At 44.6% G+C, this 28000-nt stretch overlaps 1 protein-coding gene across 1 annotated transcript in view; it reads left to right on the top strand.

Moving 5' to 3' along the window:
* The window catches only part of CERS3 (ceramide synthase 3), a 351845-nt gene that overhangs the window by 270565 nt on the left and 53280 nt on the right, over positions 1–28000 (top strand). Inside the window, exons 4-6 of the mRNA XM_086958063.1 lie at positions 5022–5079; positions 22730–22780; positions 24461–24553. Of these exons, the coding sequence (XP_086814189.1) occupies positions 5022–5079; positions 22730–22780; positions 24461–24553 (202 nt within the window). The remainder of the gene's footprint in view (positions 1–5021; positions 5080–22729; positions 22781–24460; positions 24554–28000) is intronic.

Genomic DNA, 28000 nt, shown 5'->3' with positions numbered 1-28000 from the left:
AATGTTCCATCTTCATTGTATGAGTCCTCCTAATCAAAAGAGAGTTCTAGTTGGGGAGCACCAAAGTATGTATCAGGACTACACTGCTCCCGCTCCTAGATGTTGGCATGCCCCATGAGTTGGCCAGTATTTTTTAGCATAAGGCTTGATGACAGCAGCACCCTTTATCCACAGACCGCTCCAATGCAGAGCAGGTGTGTATATAAGTAAGATGGTTCTCACTTGGAGATATGAAATTGAGCATCTGTTTAGAAGGCCGCTCAGGAACAATACACTTGGAGTCATTTAATAGCCTTACACCTCTGCGTGCTCACATAAATAGCACAAAAAGGCCTTGAGGAATAGATTTAGCAAGAAAAACTCTCACCCTCACGAGGGAGCCCAACGTCATAGCACACACTGTTTAAAACATTTACAGGTCCTTAATACTAGATGCCTTTAATCACACGATGCTGCTAGAATGGAACTTTCCTGCACACCTTCGAGTGCATCGCCATGGTGACAGTACTGTGAACAATTTCCTACAAGTCACCAGGGTACAAGTCTTAAAAAAAAAAAGAAGTGGGGGAACTAACCAAGTTAGGCAGTAAGAAAGTGACATCATGGTGTATGACATCGCACGTGGCATCACAGTAAGTGACGTCACAACCAATGACCTCACAAGAAGTGACATTACAAGGTCACATCAGATCTTAAAACCTTTGACATATGTTGAGCAGCTTTATCACAACTATATTTGAGTGCAATATGAAATTTGCCAAGTGAGATTTTGTGTTGTGGTTGTGCCAAAAAAAAAAACTCAACCCTGACACAAAATCTGGGACTCGAATTATACATTTATTTATTTAAACTCGGCTGCTAAGATATTGGCAGCAAGAAGAAATGTGGCAGTATATCTCTTCATCCTAATTGGTTGCAAAGTCTGCATTTTACAATATCTTCTGGGGTTAATGCACCTGCTGCAGAGATTTTTGAGTGCCCAGTAGATTTCGGGGAATAATAGTAAGATAACTCTAGAGCTTGACGCATTTGCTGTAGAGATCTGTATTTTGTCTAGCCTGAGTTTTGATTCAAAGTAGGATAGGGGGTTAATGTATCTCCTGCAAACCACATTATGTAACATGCAGATGACAGATTTTTATTTTACATAGCTGGGTAAGTGGGTTATTGCTTTTAACCCCTTCCCTGCGGGGCATATTCCCCCCGCTGTGCTGGGGGAGAGGGGGCGCGCGCAGCGCCCCGGTGCTCATGACTAGCTCAGCTCGTCATGAGCCACGGTGGTTGTGTGCTCATGACGAGCTGAGCTCGTCATGACCACACCCGTTTCTTTAGAACGCTCGCACAGCAGAGGAATTTGCCCAATTTGCGAGGGTTCTAACGGTCATGACGAGCTCAGCTCGTCATGAGCACCGTGGCTCATGACGAGCTCAGCTCGTCATGAGCATGGAAGGTGTTAACACAAAGATCTTTTGTTACTTGCAGTTCATATGTTGTAATCCTTCCAGTATATCACAGTGAGCAATGAAGTGCATGTGACTCCTACACTTTGTAACCATGTCTTGGGTAACGCATTGTGGACATTGATTTGCACACACAATTTTTTGTCCATATATATTTTTTGTACGACGTACAGCACGCAGACACCCAGCATCGGGATGAGTACAACGATCAAATAAATTAAACAAAACTGTGGTATTTAAATTGTTATTTGTGTAACACATTTGACATTGGGATGAAGGGGCATAAGCCCCTTCCTCCTTCCCCTACATCCCCACTCCCCCCACCAAGGAACCAGTCGGAATGATGCGGACTCGGCTAATAGTGTCTGACCAACGCAAGCTTAACCGCGCATATGCCTTAACCGCGCATATGCCTTAACCGCGCATATGTGTGGTGTTAGCAATGTTCGGTCTAGTTGCCGAGCAATTGGGTGGAAGAAGGACAATTTGGAGAGGATGTGGTGAGGTAAGTGGGGTTTGGGCCGAGTCTTGAGAGTAGGTCGTTTTTTGGGGTGGGGCTTGGTTTTAGGACTCCGGAAGGGGTTGGGTAGCTTGTAGGGTAGGGAGCAGTTCTAGAACTCGGTGGGTCGGCTGGGAGTCGGAGTAGTTTTTAGGGTGATGGGTCGTTTTTAGGGCTAAGGGTGAGGTGGGGTAAAAGGGACAGTTGTAGGCCTCAGGGCAGTAAGGGCTGGGTCGGGGTCGGGGTAGTTCAAGTATGTAGGGGACATTTTTAGGGCTCAGGGTGGGCATGGGGTGGGGTAGTTTTTGGGGTGTGGATTTAATTTTAAGGGCGTGGATTTAATTTTTACCCTACACCTACAGAGACAGCGGCAAATGGTCCTGAGATTTCCACTTATTTGTTATTCTTTGTAGGGTGAGTGCCAGAAGTTATCAAGCCGATTGATCCTGGTTCCACGGTTCAGAGGGACATTATCCTAAGGAGTGAAGAATGCAAGTCACTGATTTATTGCATCCCAGATAGAATATTGCTAGCATTTTCTCAGTAACATTTCACCAGAAATTCTGGCTGCTATATTGTACTATCGTGTGTTCTATGCTGGCACCAGGTCGTGGCATCTCCAGCACTCCTCATTATCCTGTCCTCAAGCTCAGAGTTTGTCTGGAGACCATAGTGCTTAAGAAGGAAGAACACCGTCTTGGAGAATGAGGTGAACTGTTAGCATCTAGCTGCTCGTTTCTGTATTTTCTGGTGTAGGTGGACCGGTATCTGAGGTTTACCGTCCATGCTTTGATTGCATTGCAGTCTACAGTCTCTTTGGGATTTGGCTTTTTATCATACCCTGGATCCATCACCTCTCTGCCGAAACCTACCAAGCACCGCAAAGGGCAGGCAGAGCAAACCTGTGATCTGCGGTGTTCGCAGCCACCCACCAGAGCCTGCGTAGCATGGGTCATGGACATGCTCACCTCCATCCCAAATGTTATACTTTGCATTTGCCTCCCAGGCTAGTTTTTGAATGTGTCGATATCGAGGGCTAGGAACCACCAGGTCTGGGTGCTAATATTTGGGTCTCTATTTTGTTGTTTTGATGACAAAGTGCCATTCGACCCCTCACTTGTGTGCCCTGGCACCCAATAGAGATTGTCTTGCTATTTGTTTTCAAAACTCGTTTTGAGATCCCTGAGCCACACTTTAGCCTTGTAATGGATGCCAGAGAAAAAGTGATTTACTCTTTTCTGCCAGTCAGAGTCTGTAGGCACTGTTTGAACCACGGGCAATTGGATTGGACTTTTCATTCAGATTTAATTTCTCAAACCGGTCCCAGAACAAAACTATCAATTTAGTGCTGTTAATATTTCGAAAACAACTACTCAGATTTACATCAAACTACAGAGGATTCCAGGTTGGCCGAGCACTGCTGTTCTGCTATGTTTACTGGAAATCCGTGCAGTAGCTTTTCATGAGGCAAACATTATTAAAGGATTGTGATATGTAAATACACCTTTTGAGATTATTACTTAACCAGTCTGCAAGAAACTTGGCAAAGCAACTAAAGTGACCAAAACAATGTTACTTTTTATGATTTTTTTTTTGGGGGGGGGGGGGGGGAATGCCATCAAAAAGACGTATCCTATTCAAATGCTATTTAATTAAAACTGCCCAGTAGCTAGGGCCGACTCTGCAGGCCCTTGTGCCTGCCCCCCTGCTACAGATCTCCTGTCCAGCTTGCCCGCAGTCTGATACCAGCTGCCCTCTGCTTGTGCCTCCTCTGCCCGTTTCTTGCCCTGTTTTGGCTGTTCTGCCCTCTGTTTTGCCTGCTCGTTTTCTGCTCTCTGTTTTGCCTGTTCTGCTCGTTTCTTCCCTCTGTATCCTCAACACCTGGCTTTTCGATGGAGACCTCGTAGCCCAGCGCCCAGATACACCCCAGGGGTGACAGTGGCGAGCACTGTAAATGCTGTTTGATTGATTGCAGATTGTGTGTGTGGTTTTGTGTGTATGCTCCCATGTGCTGCTGTTTCACTACAAGAACGAAGGAAATGCATTTGGGCAAATAAGTGCAAGTAAAGAATAGAAGAGATGTTCAGATGCAGGGCGAAAGAGGGAATGGAGATTAAAAAAATGACGAGGCAAAGGAAGACATTTTAATAAACTGTGACTGAGTAAAGGATAAAAGAAAAGCTAAACAGAAATGGAAAATATAGAAATGAATACATCGAAGCCAAAGATAGAAGAGAATAAGGAAGCTAAGATACTTGAGAGCATCGAAAGACTAGAAGAGATAAAAAGAAGGAAATAATAAAGAAAAGTCAGGTTTAAGAAAAGAAAGGAGGTAGAAAGCTAGAGAAGTAAAGCGAAGACATACAAAGTAAAAGAAGAAAAGTAAAGGACGAGAGAGAAAAGAAGAAAAACTGGTTAACAATGAAAAGTTAAGTGAATGGAAGGAAGGACAACTAAAGAAAGAAAAGAACTAAAAAGACAGGATTGAAGATAGAGTGCAAGACAAAATAAGGAAAGTTAAGAGACAGAATGAAAAATCAAAAGTTGACAAAAGAACCAAGAGAGAAAAGCAAGCAAAATGTGTAGAATAAAAGGTAAATAGTGAAAATATGGAATAGGAGTACATAAAATAGACCAGAGGAAAGACGAAGGTGGGAAAAGAAAAATATAAAAGGAGAAAGAAGTGAAAAGGGAACAAAGGAAGGAAATCAGACAATGGCCATGACAAAGAATGGGAAATGGATTTGAAAGTTAGGAGGACATTTCAGGAAGACAAGATAGAAGAATGGACGGTAGGACAGTACAAAAAGGAAGTAGGAAAAGAGTGATAGGAAGGCGAATAGAGAAAGAAACACATCTTGACGTAAACGTGACTCGCCCTAGACATCCCCGCATCTTCCCCGGCAGTTGTCCACCAGGGGATCAGCCTGATGTCACAAAAAGTACCTTAAGGCCCCTGTGCACGCGCTCCGGGCCGGATGTGTTGTACCAAAGCAATTATTTAAGTTCTGTCGTGTCCCTCATAAAACCAAATAATAACCATGTGCCCGTTTCCTTTGCAGTTGGCGGTTCGTGTTTTATCTCTGTGCCCTTATCGGCGGGGTCGCAGTCCTCTACGATGTAAGTTGCTTATCTATCTTTTTGTTTTTAGAACTCTGCGTTCTGTCGCTGGTCGGGGTGAATGCGCAGCCCATCTGTCTCCACCGGGTGGTGTTCTGGGGGCGGGGGGACGCACCGCTGCAGGTTGAGTGGGTCACTCATGTATGCTCTCCTGTGCTGCCATGGACACGCAATAACGCGGTCAGATAAGGGGCTGGGTCAGATTCTAGGGCGGGACGGGGTTCATATTACTCACACAGGCCACTTTTGAATGTGCAAAAATAATGTTATGGTCAGAAATTATGGACCAGTACGGGACCAGCACATAATCTCTTTTGGTAGGTCTGGGCTGTATATAATCAGTGTTGGAATTAGAAAAAAAATTAGCCCTAGAACCCTTGGGGTCACGCGTGGCAACAAGGACACACGTGTCAGTAAATCTGTTCTCGTTTAGTTATTCGGTCGCAAAGAGGCTGCATCTTAAAATATCTTCTAGTGTTAGGAGACCTGCTCCAGCAGCCTGAGGGGATTGTAGCTGTAAGAGAACGCTGTTGGTTAACTCTGCTCCCGGAGGGTTCGGAGTTTCGTGTAATCGCAGTTTTGACTCATAAAGTGAGTGCTTAGAGGGTTAATGTGCTTGCTGCAAAGTACATCCTCTACGATGCAAATCACAGATTTCTATTTTATGTTGATGGGTAACCGGGCTACTGCTTTTGCATCTAAGAAATCTGTTGCTTCCAGCTCATAAGGTGCAATCCTTCTAATATAGCACAGTGATCTATTGACTAGCATCAGGGAGCTCCATGCGAATGGAAGTCGTGGGTTTACATCCTAATTTTTTTTTTTAATTTGTTGTTTTAAGACTGCAAATAAGGGTTGCTTTGGGAAGTAATACATTCTTGTTAGAACAGACAGTCACTATCACTGTTACATTTGATATCTTTGTGTTTCTCCTGAACATTCATTCACTCTTAACATCTAATGTCCACAAGTACGGACAATATGTTATTCCTACACTTAAGCACCCTCACTGTCTTTTATAACATTTCTTGTACATTAACTTACATACTGATTTGTGTTTCTGTCTGGGATGTAAAGCATTCTGACACTATACACTGGATTGAGTATTACTGTAAAAGAATTAAATACAAAATATTAGTATGTGACATTTGAATGATTATTTCTGTAATTAATTATCCATAAGATAAATCGATCATTCTTAAAGTGTAGACACATCTCTCAGATAGGGAGACTGAATAAAGTTTAAAGCCTGCCTTCAGTAGTTTCTTTTAAGTACTTGTGGAGTAGTAACCTGCTTTGTGCGTTTGGTTCCTTCCATTGCACTGGCATCTAGGCAATAGGCTCCAGATACCTCACAGCCAGGGTGATACTTGGACAAAAGAAGTGCTGATGGGCCTTTAAATCAGGCCTTTGTTTTGGGCCTGACTGGAAGTGAAAACAAGAATGCTCTCGCCCAGTCTGTAGGTTGCTGATTGGAAGAGAATGAAACAAGCATTTACAATGCAATGGTCTCGGCATTATTAAAGGTAGAGCTGTTGGCATTGCGCATGACATTTTTTTTTTTTACATCTTAAATAAATGGCATTGTCATTTACATTGCCAATAGCTTAATCGTTAAATAAATGGCATTGTCATTTACAATGCCAATAGGATAATCGCTCGCAAATGCATGACCTATTGCATTTACACCCACACAGAGCCACACACACATAGCCACCCACACACATACAGAGCCACCCACACACAGAGCCCCCCACACACACAGAGCCCCCCCACACACACACAGAGCCCCCCCACACACACACAGTGCCCCCCACACACAGAGCCCCCCCACACACACAGCCCCCCACACACAGCTCCCTACACACACACATACAGAGCCCCCCCCACACACAGCCCCCCCCACACACAGAGCCCCCACACACAGATCCCCCCACACACACACACAGAGCCCCCTCCCACACACACACACACACAGAGCCCCACACACAGAGCCCCACACACAGAGCCCCACACACACACACAGAGCCCCACACACACACAGAACCCCCCCACACACAGAGCCCCCCCCACACACACAGAGCCCCCCCACACACACAGAGCCCCCCCCACACACAGAGCCCCCCCCACACACAGAGCCCCCCCCACACACAGAGCCCCCCCACACAGACCCCCCACACACAGACCCCCCCACACACACACCCCCCCCACACACACCCCCCCCCACACACAGACCCCCCCCCACACACAGACCCCCCCCCACACACAGACCCCCCCCCACACACAGACCCCCCCACACACAGACCCCCCCCCACACACAGAGCCACACACACAGAGCCACACACACACAGCCACACACACAGAGCCACACACACACACACTTCATCATTCTTATCAAACAGGTCCCAGACCGTAGCACTAGGACCATATCTTTCCAGCGAAAAGCCAATTACATCTGGAGTGCCTCAGGGGTCCATATTGAGCCCCCTATTTTTTAATATATACATGGCACCCCTCTTAGCTGTGATAGAGTCACATGGGATCCTGGTCACGTCCTACGCTGACGACACGCAATTGGTCGTCACCATTGACAAACAGCGTACGGACGCAGAGCTCCGCTTTAAAAACTGCCTCTCCGATGTCTTTGAATGGCTAAACACTAATCATCTTAGATGCAATAGCGCAAAGACAGAGATCATCCCAATAGGCAAGAATCCTTCTTTTTCCCCTAAAGATTGGTGGCCCACAGGATCCGAGGCTCCTCCCAGTGCAGTTACATCAGCCAGAAATCTGGGCGTACAATTTGACTCTTCCCTTACTTTTGACGACCACGTCAAGATCACTGCCGGTCGATGCTTTGGACTAATAAAATCTCTGAGGAAATTCTTTGATTTCCTCCCAATTGCAGCCAGAAAGTCAGTCGCGGTAGCCCTTTTACTTTCCCGACTTGACTACTGCAACGGCCTTATGGCTGGGGTGAAAAAATCTACCCTCAGGAAGTTGCAGAGTTTACAACATGCTGCAGCTCGACTGGTTCTACAACTCCCCAGAAGGTCATCTGCATCTGCAGCCTTGAACTCACTTCATTGGATGCCACTGCACAAAAGAATCTTTTTCAAACTGCTTCTCACAGTCCATAAAACCATGCAAAATACAGGACCCCGTTACTTTGTAAACCGCTTCAAGCGCTACAATCCTTCGCGCTGCCTGAGATCTTCTGGGACTAACCTTGTTCAAATCCCCAGATTTAAATATAAGACCAGAGGAGGAAAATCTTTTAATGTTTTGGCAGCTAAAGCCTGGAACACCTTACCCATCGACCTTAGAGCCATTAACAATGAGAACAACTTCAGGAAACTTCTCAAGACATGGGTCTACAAACTATCAGACTCCTCTGTCCTGGCTGCCATTTAGCTCTATCTTTTATTCACCACTTTTTCTCAGTTATTCCTCCGTAACTCGCCCAGCGCCATGATGCTCCCTTGGGAGCGAACGCTCGCGCTTTACAAATACCCACAAATATCAAAATATCAAATATCAAATATCACGGAGCCCCCCCACACACAGCCCCACACACATACAGAGCCCCACACACACAGAGCCACACACACAGCCCCCCCCACACACACAGCCCCCCCCACACACACAGCCCCCCCCACACACACACAGCCCCACACACACACACAGAGCCCCCTCACACACACACACAGAGCCACACACACAACCCCCCCCCACACACACAGAGCCCCCCCACACACACAGAGCCCCCCCACACACACAGAGCCCCCCACACACAGAGCCCCCCCACACACACAGAGCCCCACACACACACAGACCCCCCCACACACAGACCCCCCCACACACAGACCCCCCCACACAGACCCCCCCAACACAGACCCCCCCCACACACAGACCCCCCCCACACACACAGCCCCCTACACACACAGCCCCCTACACACACACAGAGCCCCCTACACACACACACACAGCCCCCCACACACACACACAGAGCCCCCCCGCACACACAGAGCCCCCCCGCACACACAGAGCCCCCCACACACACACAGAGCCCCCCCCCACACACACACACAGAGCCCCCCACACACACACAGAGCCCCACACACACAGCCCCCTACACACACACACACACAGAGCCCCACACACACACAGAGCCCCCCACACACACACAGCCCCACACACACAGCCCCCCCCACACACACACCAAGAGCCCCCCCCCACAGACACACACCAAGAGCCACACACACACCCAGAGCCACACACACAGCCACACACACACACAGCCACACACACACCCAGAGCCACACACACACCCAGAGCCACACACACACACCCAGAGCCACATACAAACACAGGAGAACAAGGACAGCGAAGGGGCAGGGGAGCAAGCACAGCCAGGGGGCAGGGGAGCAAGCACAGCCAGGGGGCAGGGGAGCAAGCACAGCCAGGGGGCAGGGGAGCAAGCACAGCCTGGGGAGCGGGGGGAGCAAAGACAGCCAGGGGAGCAAGCACAGCGAGGGGGCAGGGAAGCAAGCACAGCCAGGTGGCAGGGAAGCAAGCACAGCCAGGGGGCAAGGGAACTAGGGGGCAGGGGAGCAAGCACAGCCAGGGGCAGGGGAGCAAGCACAGCCAGGGCGCAGGGGAGCAAGCACAGCGAGGGAAAACAAATCCGTGTGGAAAAACATCTAAACACTGCCATGAAAGTCAAATTGTGAAAAATGCCCAAATAATATGTAATAAACAATAAAGACATGACAAAAATAAATCGATGAGTAAAACACAAATTTGTAGCAAGAACGAATGATTTAGTTTCAGACCAGATTGGAACTTTTCATACAATGATATGCCAAGTGCAACAAAGATGTCCGAGCCGAGTCCAGCCAACACCACTCAGTTCCTAGGCAGGCGCCGTAATGCTCCCTTTTCCACCCAGAACCTTGCCAGTGAATTGTAGCAGGGCTGTGCATCCACCGCTGCCCTCCTTCAAGGGCTAAGGGAGTGGAAGGCGGTGCGGCTGAAATGTTGGAGAGCAGTGGCGTTCAGCTTTTCCCCCCTTTTCCAGGGAAATAGGGTCCCCCAGGACAGGTCCTTCTTGAGCCGGGCTCTGAGTCTGAGATTTCCAGGGGGAAACAAATTCTGCTTGGGGAGGGGGGCCTACTCACTATCTCTCCCTCTAAAAAATGTAAATGATTTTTGAAGCGCAGACTCCTGGTGGCTTGGCCTTTCCCTGGGAGAAACATAAAGAATCTGGATGGAGCACTATGTGCTTTGTTCTCCACCTTGGTCCCTCGGGGACCAGGTTTGCAGCACTGATTTATCTAGACTCGCAGGGCGGCCTTTTTTCCTGGTTGCCAGCAATACCCACCAGGGGCGTTTTCATCAGGCCTTCTGGGATCTAAAGAGCACATCCTGTGGGGAGCTTGATTTTCAAGCTATCCTCTATATGATCTATCCTCTACCTGACTCATGGTGTTTTTTCTGCTTCGGTGATGTCTTCCATAAGCCGTCCAAAGTTAGCAAGCGAATACCCTCCTTGCTGCACCACCCGGGTCTCGCAGCCTCCTGGCGTCTTGAAGGGGATTTGTTTATCAGTGGAGTCAAGCCACTTCTCAGAAGGCTTATGGGAACCATCCATTCCCCCAACTGTTCCTAAGGAACACCATTGTCCAAATCCTAGTGTCAAGTTAGAGTTAAAGTCTTTCAGTCCATCCCTTCAGGGGCACCAAGAGGCTTCTGTTTCCAGCTGGGCATTTTTTGCCATCTTTGCTCCTCTATCTTAAAATGTCTATCAGCAGATACAGATCATCTCCCTGCTCCTTCCTTTCCTAAGAACTGGATCAAGCACTGTTAAGTTCTCTATTGTGTAGAGTGGCCTTTGATCCTCATTCTGGCCAGCTGAGTAATTAACTTGGCCCATTGGAGAAGGGAGAGAGGGGAGGGAGGGTAGACAAATGTCTGGAATCTGATTATGGCTGAGCCAGGGAAATAAGAACATTTAAAGTGCCATAAGGAGCACATTTATCACAAAAGTGATAATGGATCCGCACTCTGTTTACACGATTACCTCACTGGAACTTTCAGACCTAAATGGGGCAAAACTGTATTTTGGTGCCAATTTCACCTCGAATGTGTAATTCAGTTTATTTATAAAAAGTACTAAGAAGAGGAACCGTTACACTCCTGGGTGGATGAATCGGGTAAATCTTCTTCCAAAAGTTCAAAAAAGGTGATAGAGATTATCACCTCCTGTTCTTAGAGGTGCAAGGGTAACAACTGTGGAAGATGCCCTTCCCCGGGAAGGGTTGGAATCTGAAGCACTCCTAAGGCGATACAGATCGCTTTTCATGAAATTCAAAGAAACTGGTATTATTTTTCAAGAAATCCGAGGTTTATTCCTGAATTTATTTCTTCATATTTGCAGAAACGTGATCATTCCATCAGCATTTATATAATCCAAAGATGCTTGATGATCTTGACACATGTGAAAGCTTTTTAGCAGGTCATCGCATTGAAAATATGTCCCCGATGCATTTCGAGCCACTGCTCTTCCTCAGGGGGAATTTTCTGTGAAGTGAGAAGAAGGGGGAATATGTATCTGAATCCAAGCAACAGCAGAATGCACAATATGGCAGATAGTGGATTGAAGTGCGGAAAGAAAATAATCCATAACTGTGGAAAAAAATTAGGAGAACCCATGCACTCGTGACTTAGTGAGTGACTCTGAAGGAAAAATTAGTAGCGTGTCGTGAAATAAGAGCGTGAAAATCTGACTTCAAGATGGAAAAAATACACCAGTAAACGCCGAGACATACGAACGTGAAAATCTGAAAAAATGCTAATTCAGTTAAACGCTGCCTGCCGTACAAGCAACGTACGTGGAGGGCAAGCAGTGCCGGTCCATAAGATAGCTTAAGACCGATTGAAAAGTGGGTAAGCGTAGTGCTCAATAAACATGCAATACTCTTCTCTGTGCGGTTACAAGAGTGGATACTTGAGCATCTAAAGGCTCTCTACATACTTGTGAGCTTTTAGACCAGTGATTTCAGAAAACCATGCCGGTATTTGAAAACGCCGCCTGGAGTATGGCCAACGGTGTGGTGACTGCAGGAAATAATACCCAATGAACCCGGATGTGCAACCCCTTAATCAACAAAGCTAGAAAAGAGACTATGCGGGCTGCGCTGTCCAAGGCGAAAAATAAATGCTACGAGTGAATAACATCTACGAGGATAACGTAAAGATATAAAAAAAATATATAGCAAGCACAAACACATGAAGTCATTATCAACAATTACAACATTATTGAACATGCACAATTAGAGGGTATGGAAAACGGACCCAAGGATGGGCAAGGAAAAATAATGAATAATAGTGGAGGAAAATAGGATGAGAAGTGGAAGTGATAAATGGAGTCAAGGAGTGAAAAAAAAAAACGAGCACAAGTGGAGCTGGGGGAGGAGGCGAACTGCGCAGGCTGGGAGAAAGTAAGGGGAGAGAGAACAGCCGGCAGGCAGGAAACAAAATGGCGGCCGCAACTCAGAAGAATTTTCGGATTCGGGGACGTGGCTTAAAAGTGGAAAGAACACCACGAACACGCCCCCGAATCCGAAAAAGACGGAGCTTATTTGGAGGAACGGCTCTCTCCTCCAATGGCTGGTCTCCGTTTAGGAAGCCAGCCAATGGAGGAGAGACAGAGCAGAGAGGCGGGATAAAGCAGTCACTCTAAGGATCAATAATTCTCCGGACTTCCGGTCTTGGCCTCCGGCCAAGCCTACGGTCCCTCGACCTAAAAAGCTTTTGGGTGCTGCTAAATTATGTCCTGGTGTCGGAAAAAATAACACCAGGACAAATTCAGTGTGTTGCCTGGTTGGCATGATCCCAGATCCGGTACAGAAATAGCAGCCCGAACCTGCACCCAGAAGGATTCCTTTTCTTTCCAGCCATGACTATAATCACTCCTCAATAAACCGATACTTCTCCTTGGCACACATCATGTCATGTCAGTCGTGGGTGTCCCAGGGCAGTTGCACATGGTCAAGCCCCCGCTGGAGTCTTCCACAAAGCTATTATTGTGTTTGGCCCCTTCGAGTCAGTCCTTGAAGAGAGGGCAGCTAGTGAATGAGCCTGATTTAGGCTTGCAGGGCAGAGTGCCAGTGTGTGGGCGGGAAGGGGTGGAAGCCTGTGTACTGCTTGAAGGGCAGCACTGCAGTGGCTGGCTGTGTTGCATCAGCCGTTCCCTAGGAACACCGGCTGAAAACGTACAGTAGCCCAGTGTGTGATCCACTCAGCGCTCCAACCATCTGTAGTTCCCATTTTAATGTTCTCCGTGTAGCTGTAAACTGAGGATAATGTTCCTTTTATCCATCCGGTAGCAGCATGAGGTTCTGGATGTGGAAGAAACGTGCCCTGGAACTTTCAGTGAATACAATGGGCTTCACCAGATGTTTCTAAGGGAGTGAGTTAGAGTTTGTCTTGATAGGAGAACCGCTGTGAAAGGGAAGTTCTTTTCTCCTGTCTAACTTGTGTTCCCTCTGCCTCATGTGATGCAGGGAATGCGCTGATTCTCCACCAGTGGAACCACTGCCGGCAGTCAGTCCAAGGTAGCCACCTATCTACCACTGGGGCTTTGCCTTTCATGCATCAGGAGATGTACCCTACATGTCATGTCTGGAAAAGGAAAAGAAACAATGTTGCCAAACCCCAGGTCCACTCCCACCCTCACCACGCGTAGAGAGGAAACTCCCAGTCTATAAGGGCGCTGACTTTGTGAGAGTTAGTTTGTGGAAAACAGAAAAAATGGGCAGAAAAATAGGTGTACGATTCGATTCAGCCACCAGTGCGTAGAAATACCCACAAGACAGACAGGGACCGGTTATTATGACAGGTGGTAATTTCCCACAGGGGTGGTTCGGGACTGAAATAAAGGCCTCTTCTGGTCTATGGCGCGTCCGCCAAGCACAAGATCTGCCTTTGGTATTTAAAAATGGGTTACTGGAATTTAAGAACACATCAGTGTTATTGCTGCAACTCCCTTTGTGACTGATTGTATTTTTGAAAACACTGCCTGTTAACTTCTTCAATCCTCTGATTGAGATTTGTCTGCACGGTTAGTCAGTCTGAGTATTTGATAAAGCACAACGTTCGGCAATGCAGTTTTCCTTACTCTACACCATAAGGCTTGTTGGTAGGGTGGGTTGTTCATTGAAGAGAACGTTTTTATAGCCTGAATCGGGTGATGCAGGATTGCTTGTGAAGATCTACACGTAGTGCATTCCAGGCCCCTTGCTGCAGCTACAGAGAAAGTTCTCTCTCCATAAGTAGTGGTACTTGTCTTTGGAATTTGAGGTAGGGATAGGCAATCTGCTCTCAGATTCTTGAATTAACTGTGCCATCAGAATTGTTGGCCATGACATCCGGTAATTGAAAGTTTAATTGCTTTGTGCACTATGGTCATGGCATTAGAATAACTCTGGCATACACTGGAAGCCAATAAAGTGGTGTCTTGCTCCTTTTAGAGTCCACATTTTTTACTACACAAGAAAGCAAATAGCCACATTCTGGACTATTTGAAAATGAGCTAGGTGTTTCTTTGGGGCATCAAACATTATTGCATTGTCCTAGTCGAGCCTCAAATAAATAAAAGTATTAACTTTGGGTACTTTGAGACTGTGTCCTAAAAGTGAGAGTATCTTACCCAGAGTTTTAAAGTGGGAAAAACAAAATGTAGAAATGTTGGTGACTTGAGTCGCCACGTCAAGATAAGAATTAATCTAGATCCCCAGCGTGCAAATAGATTTTGTAGGCACAGTAGGAGGTCCCAAGCTGGCAGGTCAATGGAGATCAACCAGTCTGATTTTAGGTGAGGTTAGCAGAAGTACCAGATTTAAATTGAGATAGTTTGTAGACCTCCACCAGTGGTTATCTTCCAGACTGTCTGACATTAGGGAAGTGGTTTCTGGGTTAGGTCCCTGACTGGGAGACACAACAAAAGTGCCAGAGGGAGAAATCCGTGTTGAAAAGGAGAGGGGAAAGATTAGAATCCTGCAGACCACACATTATTAGAAGTAAAGAAAAAAGGTGGTATTGACATTATCTGCTGTCGGCTAGTAATGATTCCAACCATAAACTACCGAGGCCTTTAATGCCTAAGTCGGACAATCTTGTCAGCAGTATGGCATGATCTAGGGTGTGTCGATTGCCACAGAGAGGTCCAGAAGCAATAAGGCTCTTTGGCCTCAAGCGTCCATCATCATCTGCAGGTCGACCAAAAATGAGACTGCCAGTTCTGTACTTCCTCCTGGGCCAAACCAGGAGGAAGTAGAATCAAATAGTGTGTTAGATTTCCACGTGGTCGTGCAGTTGAAGAACACTGTTCTATCTAAACATTTTCAACAGAAAAGGAAGGAGGGGAAAGGGCCAGTTGTTGCTAGGATCCACATGGTCCATTGAAGGTTTTTTCAGTATAGTTCTAACAAATTCTCCTTTTTAGCAGAAATGTATTTGACCCGCAGAAGTAAAAAAGGAAAAAATAGTTCCAATTTCAGAGCCTGATGTCGATGCAAATGGCTGAAAATATTTGGCGGGCAAATGTCTACTGGTGAACCTCATGGACAGCTCTGCTGGATCAAAGCAGTAAGGCCTCATTTAGAAATAGATACATACGTTTGCACCATGGACCTAGTTTCCTCTTCAAAATCCTACAATGCAAGATCTCACCCTCAATGTCTTTCATGACTTTAGACATTTTAACATTAAAAACTGATGTCCAAATCGAGGGGAAGCTGAAGGAATCTCCAGGTTACATACAATGGCACATCCAACAAAAGTACAGCTTTTTTGCACTTTATTTTACTACGGGCTTCTTTCACTAATGTCTTTCATCATTGCATTTTAGCTGAGGTTCGTAGGATTTAGCCAGTGCATTTCAGCTGCTTGAAGTTATAATCTTCTCTTAGAGAATTTATCTGTAAACCATGGCTTAATTTTCCTGCAAATGGATTTGTCAAATATTCTTAAATGCAGGTGTTCGTTCAATTTCTCATGTCAGTATGATGTAGATTAACAAGCAGGTCACAAGGACTGACATTTTCTTGTTGTATTATGTGGAAGAGTATTTGGTTTACCATGTATTTTCTGGCAGTTAATGAAGAAACAGTATGCTTGTTGAAGATTTGTTTGAGGAAGTTGCAGTAGAATAACACAACAGAATGACAAAATGATCATGCCCGCTCATGGAGATCAGAGTTTAAAGTTGGATTGCTTTCCAATGTAAAATGAGGGGGCGTGGCTTTGCGCTGCACCAAGATAGCAGTGTTTTAATCTAGCTCCTCTGGTCATAGCAAATATCCTCCGGATAATCCCCCTCTGCCACTTGCTTTTCAGCGGCATCAGGATATGAGATCCTGTACTCAGTGGTTGTGGCCAGAACCCGCCTCCATGGCTAACTGTCAGTGGCATAGCTATGGGGGTGGCAGGAGTAGTGTCTGTCGACTACCACCATTCTCCTGGCCCCAAAAACAAGTAGGCCGTTCGGGCTGCCACCCCCCTCCTGGAACAAGAAGCCTGTCTGCGTGTCCCACCCCTGCTTTTACCTACATCCGGGTGAGAAACTTAGGGACCGCCCCGGATGAAGCTTACCCATGCAGTGCCTGCGCCGCTACCCGTGACTCCAGGCTCCAGAGGTGCGGTGCTGTTGTATGCCCTAAATCATTGAGGCTGCACGGTGTCGAACGGGGTCGGTAGCCCTGGACGGCTCAGTATGGACAGTAGTGCCGGTCAGCAGCCAGGTGGACCAGCCGCCTAGTTGCGACCAATCTGCACATTTCCTAGGCCCGATGAGGAGGGCCTGCACGCATATAACAGCACTGTACACCTGTCAGAAATAACATTGGCACAGGGAAGTGCCCTGCCTACTCTCCACACTCTCCTGCTGTCCAGTAAGTGCTGTGAATTCTGCATATACCTTTTTTTGCTGACCACTACGCTCCTCAAAAACACAATCCACAGCACCGATTTCTGGGCTTGCCAGTGAGGAGCCAGTGGTCTGACATGCTGCATGCCTGCTGCCTTGTCTTTCCTTCTGCCAGAGCTACGCAGTGCCCAGGATGATGAGGAATGCAGTCACTGTCAATTACGTGTGCATACATATTACTCTTTTTTTATGCCTATCCTGCTAGAACATTGCTGTCGCCCACTTCTGCTGTGTGTAGTAGTGGCTTGTTCACTTTTTACCCTACACAATGGGCAAAACGGACGCTAAGCAGCAGCGCCTGACCTTTGAAGCTCAGAGACAGACAAGGCAGCCCACGCCATCTGACGAATGGTAGCAGGACAATGGGGGAAACATGAGAAGTGATTCTTCCCCAACCAATGGCATTAAAGCTCTTTTGCTGTATATGAGAATGAGCCTCAGTGTCATTGATCACAAGCTAGATTCACTCTCTAGGTGTATGGATGATATGAAAGATCGTATGAATAAGCAGCACACTAGACAGTCTGACGCTGAGCAGCGCATATCTGATTCCAAAGACGTGCACACACAGCAGGCTAAAACTCAGCTAAAGTTGGAGCTATGCAAAGTGTAATTAAAGAATGAGGACTTGGAAGTAAGGGCAAGGCGAAATAACATTTGCATCCTTGGTATTCCTGAATCTACTCCTACGGGGTGCACAGAAGATTACATAGAGAAGCTACTTTTTACCCTGTTCGGCGCTGATCACTTCTCCCAGTCTTTTGTGATTGAGCAGACATATCGATAATTGGCCTCTTGACCTGTCCCAGGTGCCTCGCCTAGACCCATCATTGTTAAATTACTTCCAAAAGTGAAATGATTGAATTGAGTAGATTCTCTACAGTGTAGGTGGGCACTATGAAGCTGAGCCTTAGGTCGAACATTTCCAGGGAGTCTTTGGGATGGGCTGTCACGTCACCTCCCACACAAAGAGTGGCCTTACCGTGAAAGGTATTTGATTTCTGAAAAAAAGTAAATGTTCTTTGAAAGCTCAGTGTCTAAGCTATTTATCTTCAGCACCAACACGATTTTGAATTTGGACAATGATCTGTTTTACTCCTCTTCCATGGGAGATTTGTTTCTGAGCCTTTCATGCCTGTCTTTACTCTTTCTTTAGTTAAGTCCAGTATCTGCAGGCAATCTTTCAACCGTAGCATGCACCTTTGTCTTTTAGGGGAACCTCAATGCTTTTGTGTGCCCAATGAGCAGTTCTTAATGCCCTGGTGTGCCTCTTCTTTTAATATACGTTACTTTTCTCTAATTCACATTAAAGAACTGTAAACCTTCATTGTCCTTGTGGGCCTGGGCCATGATACCTTTGAGTAGAAGTAATTAAATGGTTATTTAATCTTTACCCCACTGTCATAATACTCAATAAGTTTTTACCATCTTTCAACAAACCCTAAATCAACTAGCAACAAGCTGAAGATCATCTTCACACAATGCTGTTTGTTCTCCAACTGTAATTGCAGCCATATTATTGAGCTATAGATTTTATAAACTGCTGTAAAGTGACTCCCTTTGTTAACCACGGCCAGTGTGTATTCTGAACTAGTTCCCTCGACTTATCCTTCCCATGTTATTTTTAACTTACTCATAGGGGCTTTCAGCTAGCCCACTCCAGTCTTTGATTTGTTGTCGTGTCATTCATACTATTCTTCCAGCTACTACAGTATGTGGCAATAGGTCAGCCTCTTCAGAAAATGGCTAACTTCAGTGTGAGTGATGGCATTGTATTCTGTCACAAGGCGTACACTTGCACTCAAAGTAGTTTCCTTTTGTGATAGGGACAATGGCAGCATGTACTTTTGGGATCAAAAAACATTTTTGCTTTTCACCATTTCTTTCATATTGTCAAAGGCCTAGCAGATCCCCCCCCCCCCCAGCTGTAAAGTTTTACAAAAGCAACAACAAAACAAGCACTGACAAAGACAAAAGACAGGCAATCAACACCAGGCCTATTGGGTTTGCTAAAGCTTCTTTAATTAACCACTCAAAACTACACAGTTGAATACCTGGTCTAGACTTGTGTGATGTGAGGGCAAGGGGCGGACAAGGTGTCCTACTATTACCACACTAGGATATAATTTGAAGAAGCGTAACCTTTGTGGTGAACCACAGTGTTCCAGTGGCCTCAAGTATTAGTATGTGAGTACTTCAGGGTGCCCCATGTGTTTACAATGCATAACCCTAACTTTGAGCATTCACCTGGCTGGGTGCTGTAAGTATGTCTGGAATTGCTGAATATCATAGAAGTTCCTTCACCCCACAAAGCATCACAGACTTGCAGACCACGTTCACACTTTTTTTTAGCAGTAGAGATTTAGTGAATGGAGCACAATCCTCCCTTTGCATGGTACTAATCAAGAAGACTTTGTTCTTTGGCATAATTGGGCCCAACCAGACAGTCTGGACATGGTCAAGGGTTAAACAAACACTTGTTCATAGGCGCATGACACTCTCATGCAACACAAGTAGTGACATCGCCTAAGGGGTGCAGGGTTTGGATGTTACCTGAACTCCCCAACTTAAGTCCCTCACCAGGCTTCGTAAGCCACCTTGTAGGTTCCATGTTAAAATATAGATATTAAAAAGATCGATGAAAATAACGATGTGAAAATATCGATGTAAAAAATATCTACTTCCTATACATAAACAGGTAAGTACAATAATATCGACACAAAAACATCGATGTAAAAAATATCGACTTTAAAAAATACATATTTAAAATAAATTAAATATTAATAGTATTAACAAAATAAATGTAATTTAATATATATTTTTACTAATTATAACGAATAAACGTAATTAATATAAACACAAACAAAATGTGTACATATACAAATATTTACTTAAATACATTTTATTAACTGTTATCCTTATTTAATTTATAAACTTTTTAAATGATATAAAAATAAAATATACACATATATATTTAAAATTATATAAAATATTCTATATTTATTTACCAAATTAAACTATTAAAAAAAACATGCATTTAATAACCAAATAAACACAATATTAGTGGAAACGTTGGATAGCGAGGGGGTGAAAATTACTATTCCCACTCCAGTGACTGCAACAGTAGGGAAAGAACTGGATAGGGAGGGGTAAAAATTACTATTCCCACTCCAGTGAGTGCAACAGTAGGGAAAGCGCTGGATAGCATAGGGGTAAAAATTACTATTCCCACTCAAGTGAGTGCAACAGTAAGGGAAGGACTGGATAGCGGAGGGGTAAAAATTACTCTTCCCACTCCAGTGACTGCAACAGTAGGGAAAGCGTCGGATAGCGTAGGGGTAAAAATTACTATTCCCACTCCAGTGAGTGCAACAGTAGGGAAAGCACTGGATAGCATAGGGGTACAAATTACTATTCCTACTCCAATGAGTGCACCAGTAGGGAAACAATAAAAATCAAAAACATCAACTTTTTTATTAAATATAATTTCCAATATTAACATAATTAATATATACAATTCAATATATTAACAAAGATAATAGCCAATTATTAATTACACATTAACATTATATTATCCACAGCACACACCTACAATTAATTACACAATTACAATTATTAATTACTAATCAATTAATAGAAATTAATTGCTAAATATTTAATAAAGCAATAACATTACTTACCACCCTTCACACCATTTACACATATAAACACCACAACACGCACCTAAAATTAATTACACAATTACAATTAATGACTCATTAATAGAAATGAATGTATAAATATTTAATAATTAAGCAATAAAAAAATAATTACTTACCACCCTTCACACCATTTACACATATAAACACCACAACACACACCTCAAATTAATTACACAATTACAAATAAGAATTACTAATTAATTCAGAGAAATTAGTTTATAAAAATGTAATAATCAATAAAAAATGTATTACCACCCTTCACACCATTTACACATATGAACACCACAACACACACTTACAATTAATTACACAATTAACATAATTAATTATTAATTGATTCATTAACAACTAATTAACTCTTATTAATTAATCAATGAACAGGTAAATTATTCTATAAATCTTATGCAATTAAATTACTTCCCTATAAACCCACAACACCCTCCGGAACTAAAAATGCAAAATTCTAATTTAAAAAAATATTAACTACCGTAAATTAAAATTAAAATCTACAAAATTCAATTACTTCCCATCCTATGCCCCTATAAACCCACAACCCACTGCAGAACTAAAAACACAAAATGTAACTTAAAATAAATTAACTACTAACATTTTAAAACATATAATTAAATGACAAACAATTCTCATTAAAACCACAAAAATACATAGCATTATTAGTAATTCGATATTTTTTTCAATTATATTTTTGTAAACGATATTGAATACATCGATATTTTTTAAATAAATATTAATTACCAGTCAGTCGATGTTCTTGTCCACAATATTTCTGTTGTCGATATTTCTTCTCCCCGTCGATATTCCTGCTCTGCACCCACCTTGTCATCTAGTCCCTGAGGCATCCCTTTTTCTAGGTACACTGTTCAGCCGGAGGAATGAGTAAAAATCTCCTAGGTAGACAATCACAAATATGGGTACCATACAGAGGGACAACCCTCACGTAGTTCCTCTCCCAGTGGCACCAGTTCTAGTAACTGGGTCTATAATGACTGTCTCTGTGGAATTTAGGGCGGTGCTTGGTCTGTCCCCAGGAGATGGACAATTACTCACCATGACAAAAGGTGGGAATGACCTGATGACTGCCCACAGTGTTCGTGGACCTAAAGGTGCTATGCATCTCTGAGTCACTATTCCCCTCCTGGGATCCTCAGCACTGTATCTCTGGGCTTTTTCTGGGCAACTGCAATCTTCAAAATGATGAAAGAAAAAAAGCTGCTCCAAAGAATCACCCACCGCCTTAGCATAGTACCCACCAGCCAGGTGCTGGAACTGCAGCTCGGGACCAGTCCTGAGGATGCATCCTGCTCTTTTGTTCATATTTTCACCATGGTTCCTATTGTTTATAACACACTTTTGGCTATCCTCCACATTAATCCTAGTGCTCCCTTACATTTGTTACTTTCTGTTCCCTAGCTTGGCGTGTCCAAACTATCAGTGAAGTGCATTGAAGTGAATAATCTTAACATATAGTGCTATGATACAGCATTGAGATTTAAATTCTATTCTGTACAAACTAGTGTCTGTTTTCATGATGGGGGAATAGGACAGAATATGTCCCCATCACAGCTTTGGCCACCAGACGGAGGAATAATGCTCAGCATATGAATCTAAAAGATCCTCAAACCTCAAAACTATTGGTACAGGTAAGGAAATAGTTCCTTCCATGCCCTCTGCCCTTTCCTTCAGCATGGGCACCATCAGTCTTTTAGTAGGAGTATGTCAATCAGATATATGATTTGTGTTGAAACAATTGCTCACAGCATTAAAGACTATTAACAAATAAAATATGTTTAAGTAGCACGTTTCCAGTTTTGCATTGTGCTGTATTGACCTGGTCATTTAGTAGTTTTGGGCACACTTGATTTGATACTGGAGTATGTCAGGCAAAAGCAGAGAATGAATTCATCGTATTTCAATATCACTGATAAGATCTTGTCTTTCTTAGAAACCCTGGTTTTATGAAATATGGCTGGTGTGGGAGAACTACCCAAAGCAGGTGAGCATTTTCTCCATGGATCAGACTTCTGCTTGTCTTGTGACTTCAACCAAACCATGGGCAGAGTTTGGTTTTATCGGGATTGTATCTTTGTTGCCAACGTGCGATTGTCCGTTGTGAGTGTTGTTGCCCTACGACTAGTTTCTGGAGCCCAGACTAGTGTGCTTAATTTGTACCTACGAAAAATATTAGTGTGTGTAGGTGCAGTACATGGACAATTGTTGAATGCAAGGGGGCAGTGAAAGCCAACAACTTTGCAAAGGTGATGCAAGGGTGATGCTTTCTACAACACAAAAGGGCTATGCTGTGGGTTGGTCTATTACCAAATGGAGATGAAATACAGATAGGCAGGTTGGGGCTTTGCAGGGTCTGCCTATAGCTTCTGGGCAGTGGCGGCCATAGGCATGACACAAGGGTTGTCTGAAGAGTTGTATCTCCACCCCTCCCCAATTAAAGTAATGCCCCATTAGTTCTAATGGGCCAGCCATTATACTGTGAATAACCCTGCTCCTGAATTACCAGTCGCGTCAAAGGGCTCTATTGCATGACCAAGAATCCCTTCACCTAGGACATTCAGCCAGTGGGCATGTCCTGAGCAAGGAATCCTCAGGCAGTATCACCATGGGCTCAAAGTGTTGTGTGACATTAGTAATTTCCAGTTTCACAAAGTGCACGGGGGAAAGAGGGGAGGCGGGGTCAACCATGACTTGCGGTTCTGCTGATTTCATAAATCACCAGGTGGGAGCCCAAGTGGTTTGTAAATCTCATTAGAAGCACATACTCATTATATATGCCAATTACACATATCTTATACTACATATTTTATGTTTGCAATAAACACTGTTTTTCTTTTGGTTAAACAATCCATAATTTATGTAAATGGTGTCATACCTTTAATCAGCTGCAAGCCCAAAACCGGTCCCAGGATGCTTGTTTCCTGTCCAGGGAGGACCTGGCCTGGCAGTTCGGGCTGGACTGTTCCTTTGGGCGCAGGGTCAAGACTGATTTGTATAAGGCTGGGTCCAAACTGGAATCACATGGTGAGCAAAAAAACGATGGATTTATGCCCAGATCTCTGTACTGGGGTGAATGTATGACATTGGTCTGCATTCTGTCTAACAATGGCTCTTTTTACCTTTGATCAGAGGCATGGTGTAGTTCCCTGGGGGTAAAGGTTTTGTATCCGTAGCTATTTGTGCATTAAAAATAGCCAAACAAGATCTGGGTGTCTGTATATGCTTCTTTAAGCTATGTACATAGAGCATCTTTGCTTTATACAGCTTGTAATGTAATGTAAATTGGCATTTATACCGCGCAGCTGTCACTCCATGGAGCATTTTGGCGCCTATACTGATCAGAAAGATCTAGATGCTGATCAGATTACTTTCACTAGTCTTTACTAGTCACTAGCTTTGTGTGCATTTAAGAGGATTACCTGACAGTTCAGGATAAACACCGATTGATGGGCATTATTTGATAACAACTTTCGTAGATATGACGTGACGGAGAAAACCGAATCTGAATGTGTGTAAATGGAGAAACGTGGACAGGTAGAAAATTAAGTGGACATCTACGTGTGTTACTATATGATTATAACACTATAGAGTGATATTTTTATGTTATGCTTCTGATGATGATGTATCGAAACATGATTAACACTACCCCTTCTCCTTTGCCTAGTCTTACCTGCCGTCCCAGTACTGGTACTACGTGCTGGAGCTGAGCTTTTACTGGTCCCTGCTCTTCAGCGTGGCTTCTGATGTCCGGAGAAAGGCAAGTATCCATCCTCGCCTGACCTGAACTAAGTCTGTAGACTTTCCTCCAAACCATAACCAGACCGTTTGTTCCACCGCCTTTGTGGCTATTTATTTCAGACATTGTCAGCAGAGTATATAAGAGATGCAATTTAAATGCAAGAAATGTAATGCTTGTAACCCTATGCAGCTGCAGTGCAGGTGCAAAGGTCTCAAGTTGTCCCTGGTCGTGCAGGAGTAGCTCACCCAGCCGTGTTATTTATTTTTATACTTAATGGAATGAATAAAACCAGAACTGGATCAGTGACGAGGCCTGACATGGAAGGGCAGGCAATCACTTCACATGTTCAGGATGAGCAGTGTACCATGGAGATCTCTGTAGTCTTCTCATGGTGCCAGGTATGACAATGCCACAACGGCACTTGAAAGCTGTCTTGACTTGAGGAATCGAGGGCCTGTGCTGGCAATGCACAGACGACATCTGTGACCCAGTAGCTGGATAGTGGCCTCAATGTATCACACAGGTGTTCACTTGCAAGACTGATAGATCTCCTTGGGCGCTGAAATTGATTGGCATTACACATCCTTGGCATTGGTTATGGATTGAGATACTGGGATTCTGGCCGATCACAAACCTGTTGCCCATATCACATTTATCTGCAGTGTGAAGCTACTGACCGCCTCTCCCCATGTTTCTTTTGACCAACCTTGCCACAGTTTACCACATTTCCCTACCTGTTTCGTCGCATGAGATGCTGGGTAAAGTTGTAGATGCCAACAGGTCTCCGTCATTACTCTGGGATGGACAGTGGCAGAGTAAATGGATGGGCCCTGCCCTTCATCCCCCTCCCTGCTCCCTGCCTGAAGTTGAACGGCAACAAGACGGAGGTGCCTGTGGTGGGAAGGGCCCCGACTGTGTGGTCATCGGCATGGTGGCCCCAGAACTTGGGAGTGACACTTACGCCCTGTGTACAGGCAAAGAATTTGGGAGTTTGGTTGGATCCCAGCCTTTCCTTCAACTATCAAACCAGGCGGGTGGCAGGTGCCTGTTTTGGGATTTTGAAGGTCCTGCACTAACCTTGGACCTACTGCCTGTGGCGGCTAGGAAGATCCTGGTCCATGCCTTGGTGACGTCGCGCCTGGACTATGGTAACATCCTTTACCTAGGCGCGACAACCAAGTGTATGCTCAGTCTGCAGGGAGTGCAGAATGCGGCAGCCCGCCTTATCCTGTTGCGCCCGAGAAGGTCATCTGCTTGGGCAGCTCAGGCGGCATTACACTGGCTCCCGATAAAAGAAAGAGTCACCTTCAAGGCACTTTGTGTCTGTCATCGGATCCTGCAGGGAAAGGTCCCTTCGTATCTGTCGGATTTCCTGACCCCCTATGTCCCCACACGTCAGCTGAGGCCAGGTAGGGTAGGCTTGGTGTGTGTACCTGCTATCAAGAAAGCCAGGATGGGAGGTCGGTCTTTCCGCCTACTGGCTGCCAAGCAATGGAATGCTCTCCCGATGGAGCTCCGGATGGAGGCACAGGAGAGATGCTAAGGGAAAATTAAAAACGTTTCTCTATCCCCAAGTATAGTAGGGTGAGGGTAGTGGGTATCTGAATCCTGGCTAACTCCACCGCAGCGCGGGAACACACAGGTATAAGTGTAACCATTGCGCTTTATAAATGGACCTATTATTTATTATTAGGTAAAACTAAATACTTGAAAAGCGTATACTGCAATATTGCAGGCTGCTGCACGTTGTCCTCGCATGCCTGATTCCAAAGACAGTGCCACTTTGAATGTGATTTTGTTAACCAAAGACAAGCGTTTAGGAGACCTATAATGCAGAGAGGCTTGTTTTACCATGTTTGGGTATCGTGATTACTAACCTTCAAAGATGTCAATTTTGCGGTGAATAAGTAAAACAGAACAGATCTGCATAAGTTGCAGCAAAGTCTTGCTAAAGGTTTGCGTCACTTTGCGAGTGGGATCGTGTACTTCCACGTTTTCTATCATATCTATGGGGTTACAGTCTCCCCGTGTAAAGTGCTGCAGTCTCAAGAGGATGGGCTGGCTGAAGTCCACCATAACGTCGAAAGACCAAATGAACAGCCACTATACAGATGCTATGATTCCAAGAAAAAGGCTCCAACTGAAGGCGGTGCCACTTTCTGTGTGATTCTGGTCAGCTAGAACCGGGCATCTCTTTGAGATGAGCCTGGGTGTGTAATTCCACCCATGGAAAGATTTGCATGGGCGCTATGTACACGCAGCCCGCACTTTCCCTGAAGAGGACTGGATCAGGATGTTGGCTTGGTGTGTTACAGACACCACGTTTCAGTTAGCCAAATTCTGCTTGCAAACTACCCTGGAACCTCCTGGATTAGAATGAAAACCCTGGGACAGGTGTAACTTATTTGCCTACTCTGATCTCTCGCCTTGACTGCTTCTGCGTTAATCTGTCTAGTTTTGTAGAGAATCATCTATTTACTTTTGAGTACAAGCCCCCTGGTTTTATTAGAGCAACTACTGCAAAAAAAACATAATACAGCTATAAAATGTCCAAGCAAAATGTGGGTGTGGCCTACACAGTATTTAGGGGATTTCTAAAACCATCATTAAGTTCCTGTTTTTAGTCTGCTTGCTGAATGCCTTTTGTAGGCTTATCGGAAAACATACGGCGGGCTTACAGCCCACCCACTGCTTAACATTGGTTGGCTTTATTTTCATTTGCCTTCATATTACATGGCTTTCTTGTGTTTGTCTCTCCCCTGGACATTCTCTCTACCATCCTTTAAATTTGCTTACATGTATCCTTCCACTTCTTGTAGGAAACTACTTTCTTCTTTTTGGTTAAGTACTCCATGGGAGTATGTGTTTTCCATCAGCCTCCCTTGTATGCTTCTCCCCTGCCTAATACCCACCTCCAACCTGCCTTGTCTACTGTTCACTCTCATGTACGTCTTACCCAACAACCCCGCCGCCCCTTCTGTGTTCTCCCTCGTTTCCTTCTTCTTCAACCCACCTTGATGCTTTTATCCTCGTGTGCTGCTTTTCCTTTTTCTCGCACCCACATAGCATATTGAAAATGTATTTCTTTTATTTACAGATCCAAATAGCATTCACCATCTCGTATCAGTGAGGAAAAAAATAGTGACTAAATAATTCAGTAGGCTCATGCATGTGTAGTGATGCATGCATGCACATACGTCTTCATACATGTGTGCACCTCGGTAATGACTCAACTGAGTCAGTGTGCCATTTCCCTTTCGTGTGCCTTTAATCAAGTCAGTTAGTAAAGTGAGACCCATTGGCTTTGGCATTCCTTGTTGTTCTTTTCACTGAAACTGTTTTCTCATTAAATGTATTCTCTTGCTACACACTTTATAAAAATAGGAGGTATTAAAACAATGGCCCAAACTTAGTGCACCTATACTAATGTGCAAGGCGGAAAAATTAAAAACGTTTAAAATATAT

Source organism: Lissotriton vulgaris, chromosome 2_1 (assembly GCF_964263255.1).
Source record: "Lissotriton vulgaris chromosome 2_1, aLisVul1.2, whole genome shotgun sequence".
Taxonomy (NCBI): domain Eukaryota; kingdom Metazoa; phylum Chordata; class Amphibia; order Caudata; family Salamandridae; genus Lissotriton; species Lissotriton vulgaris.
This window is presented reverse-complemented; position numbering and strand designations above follow the sequence as displayed.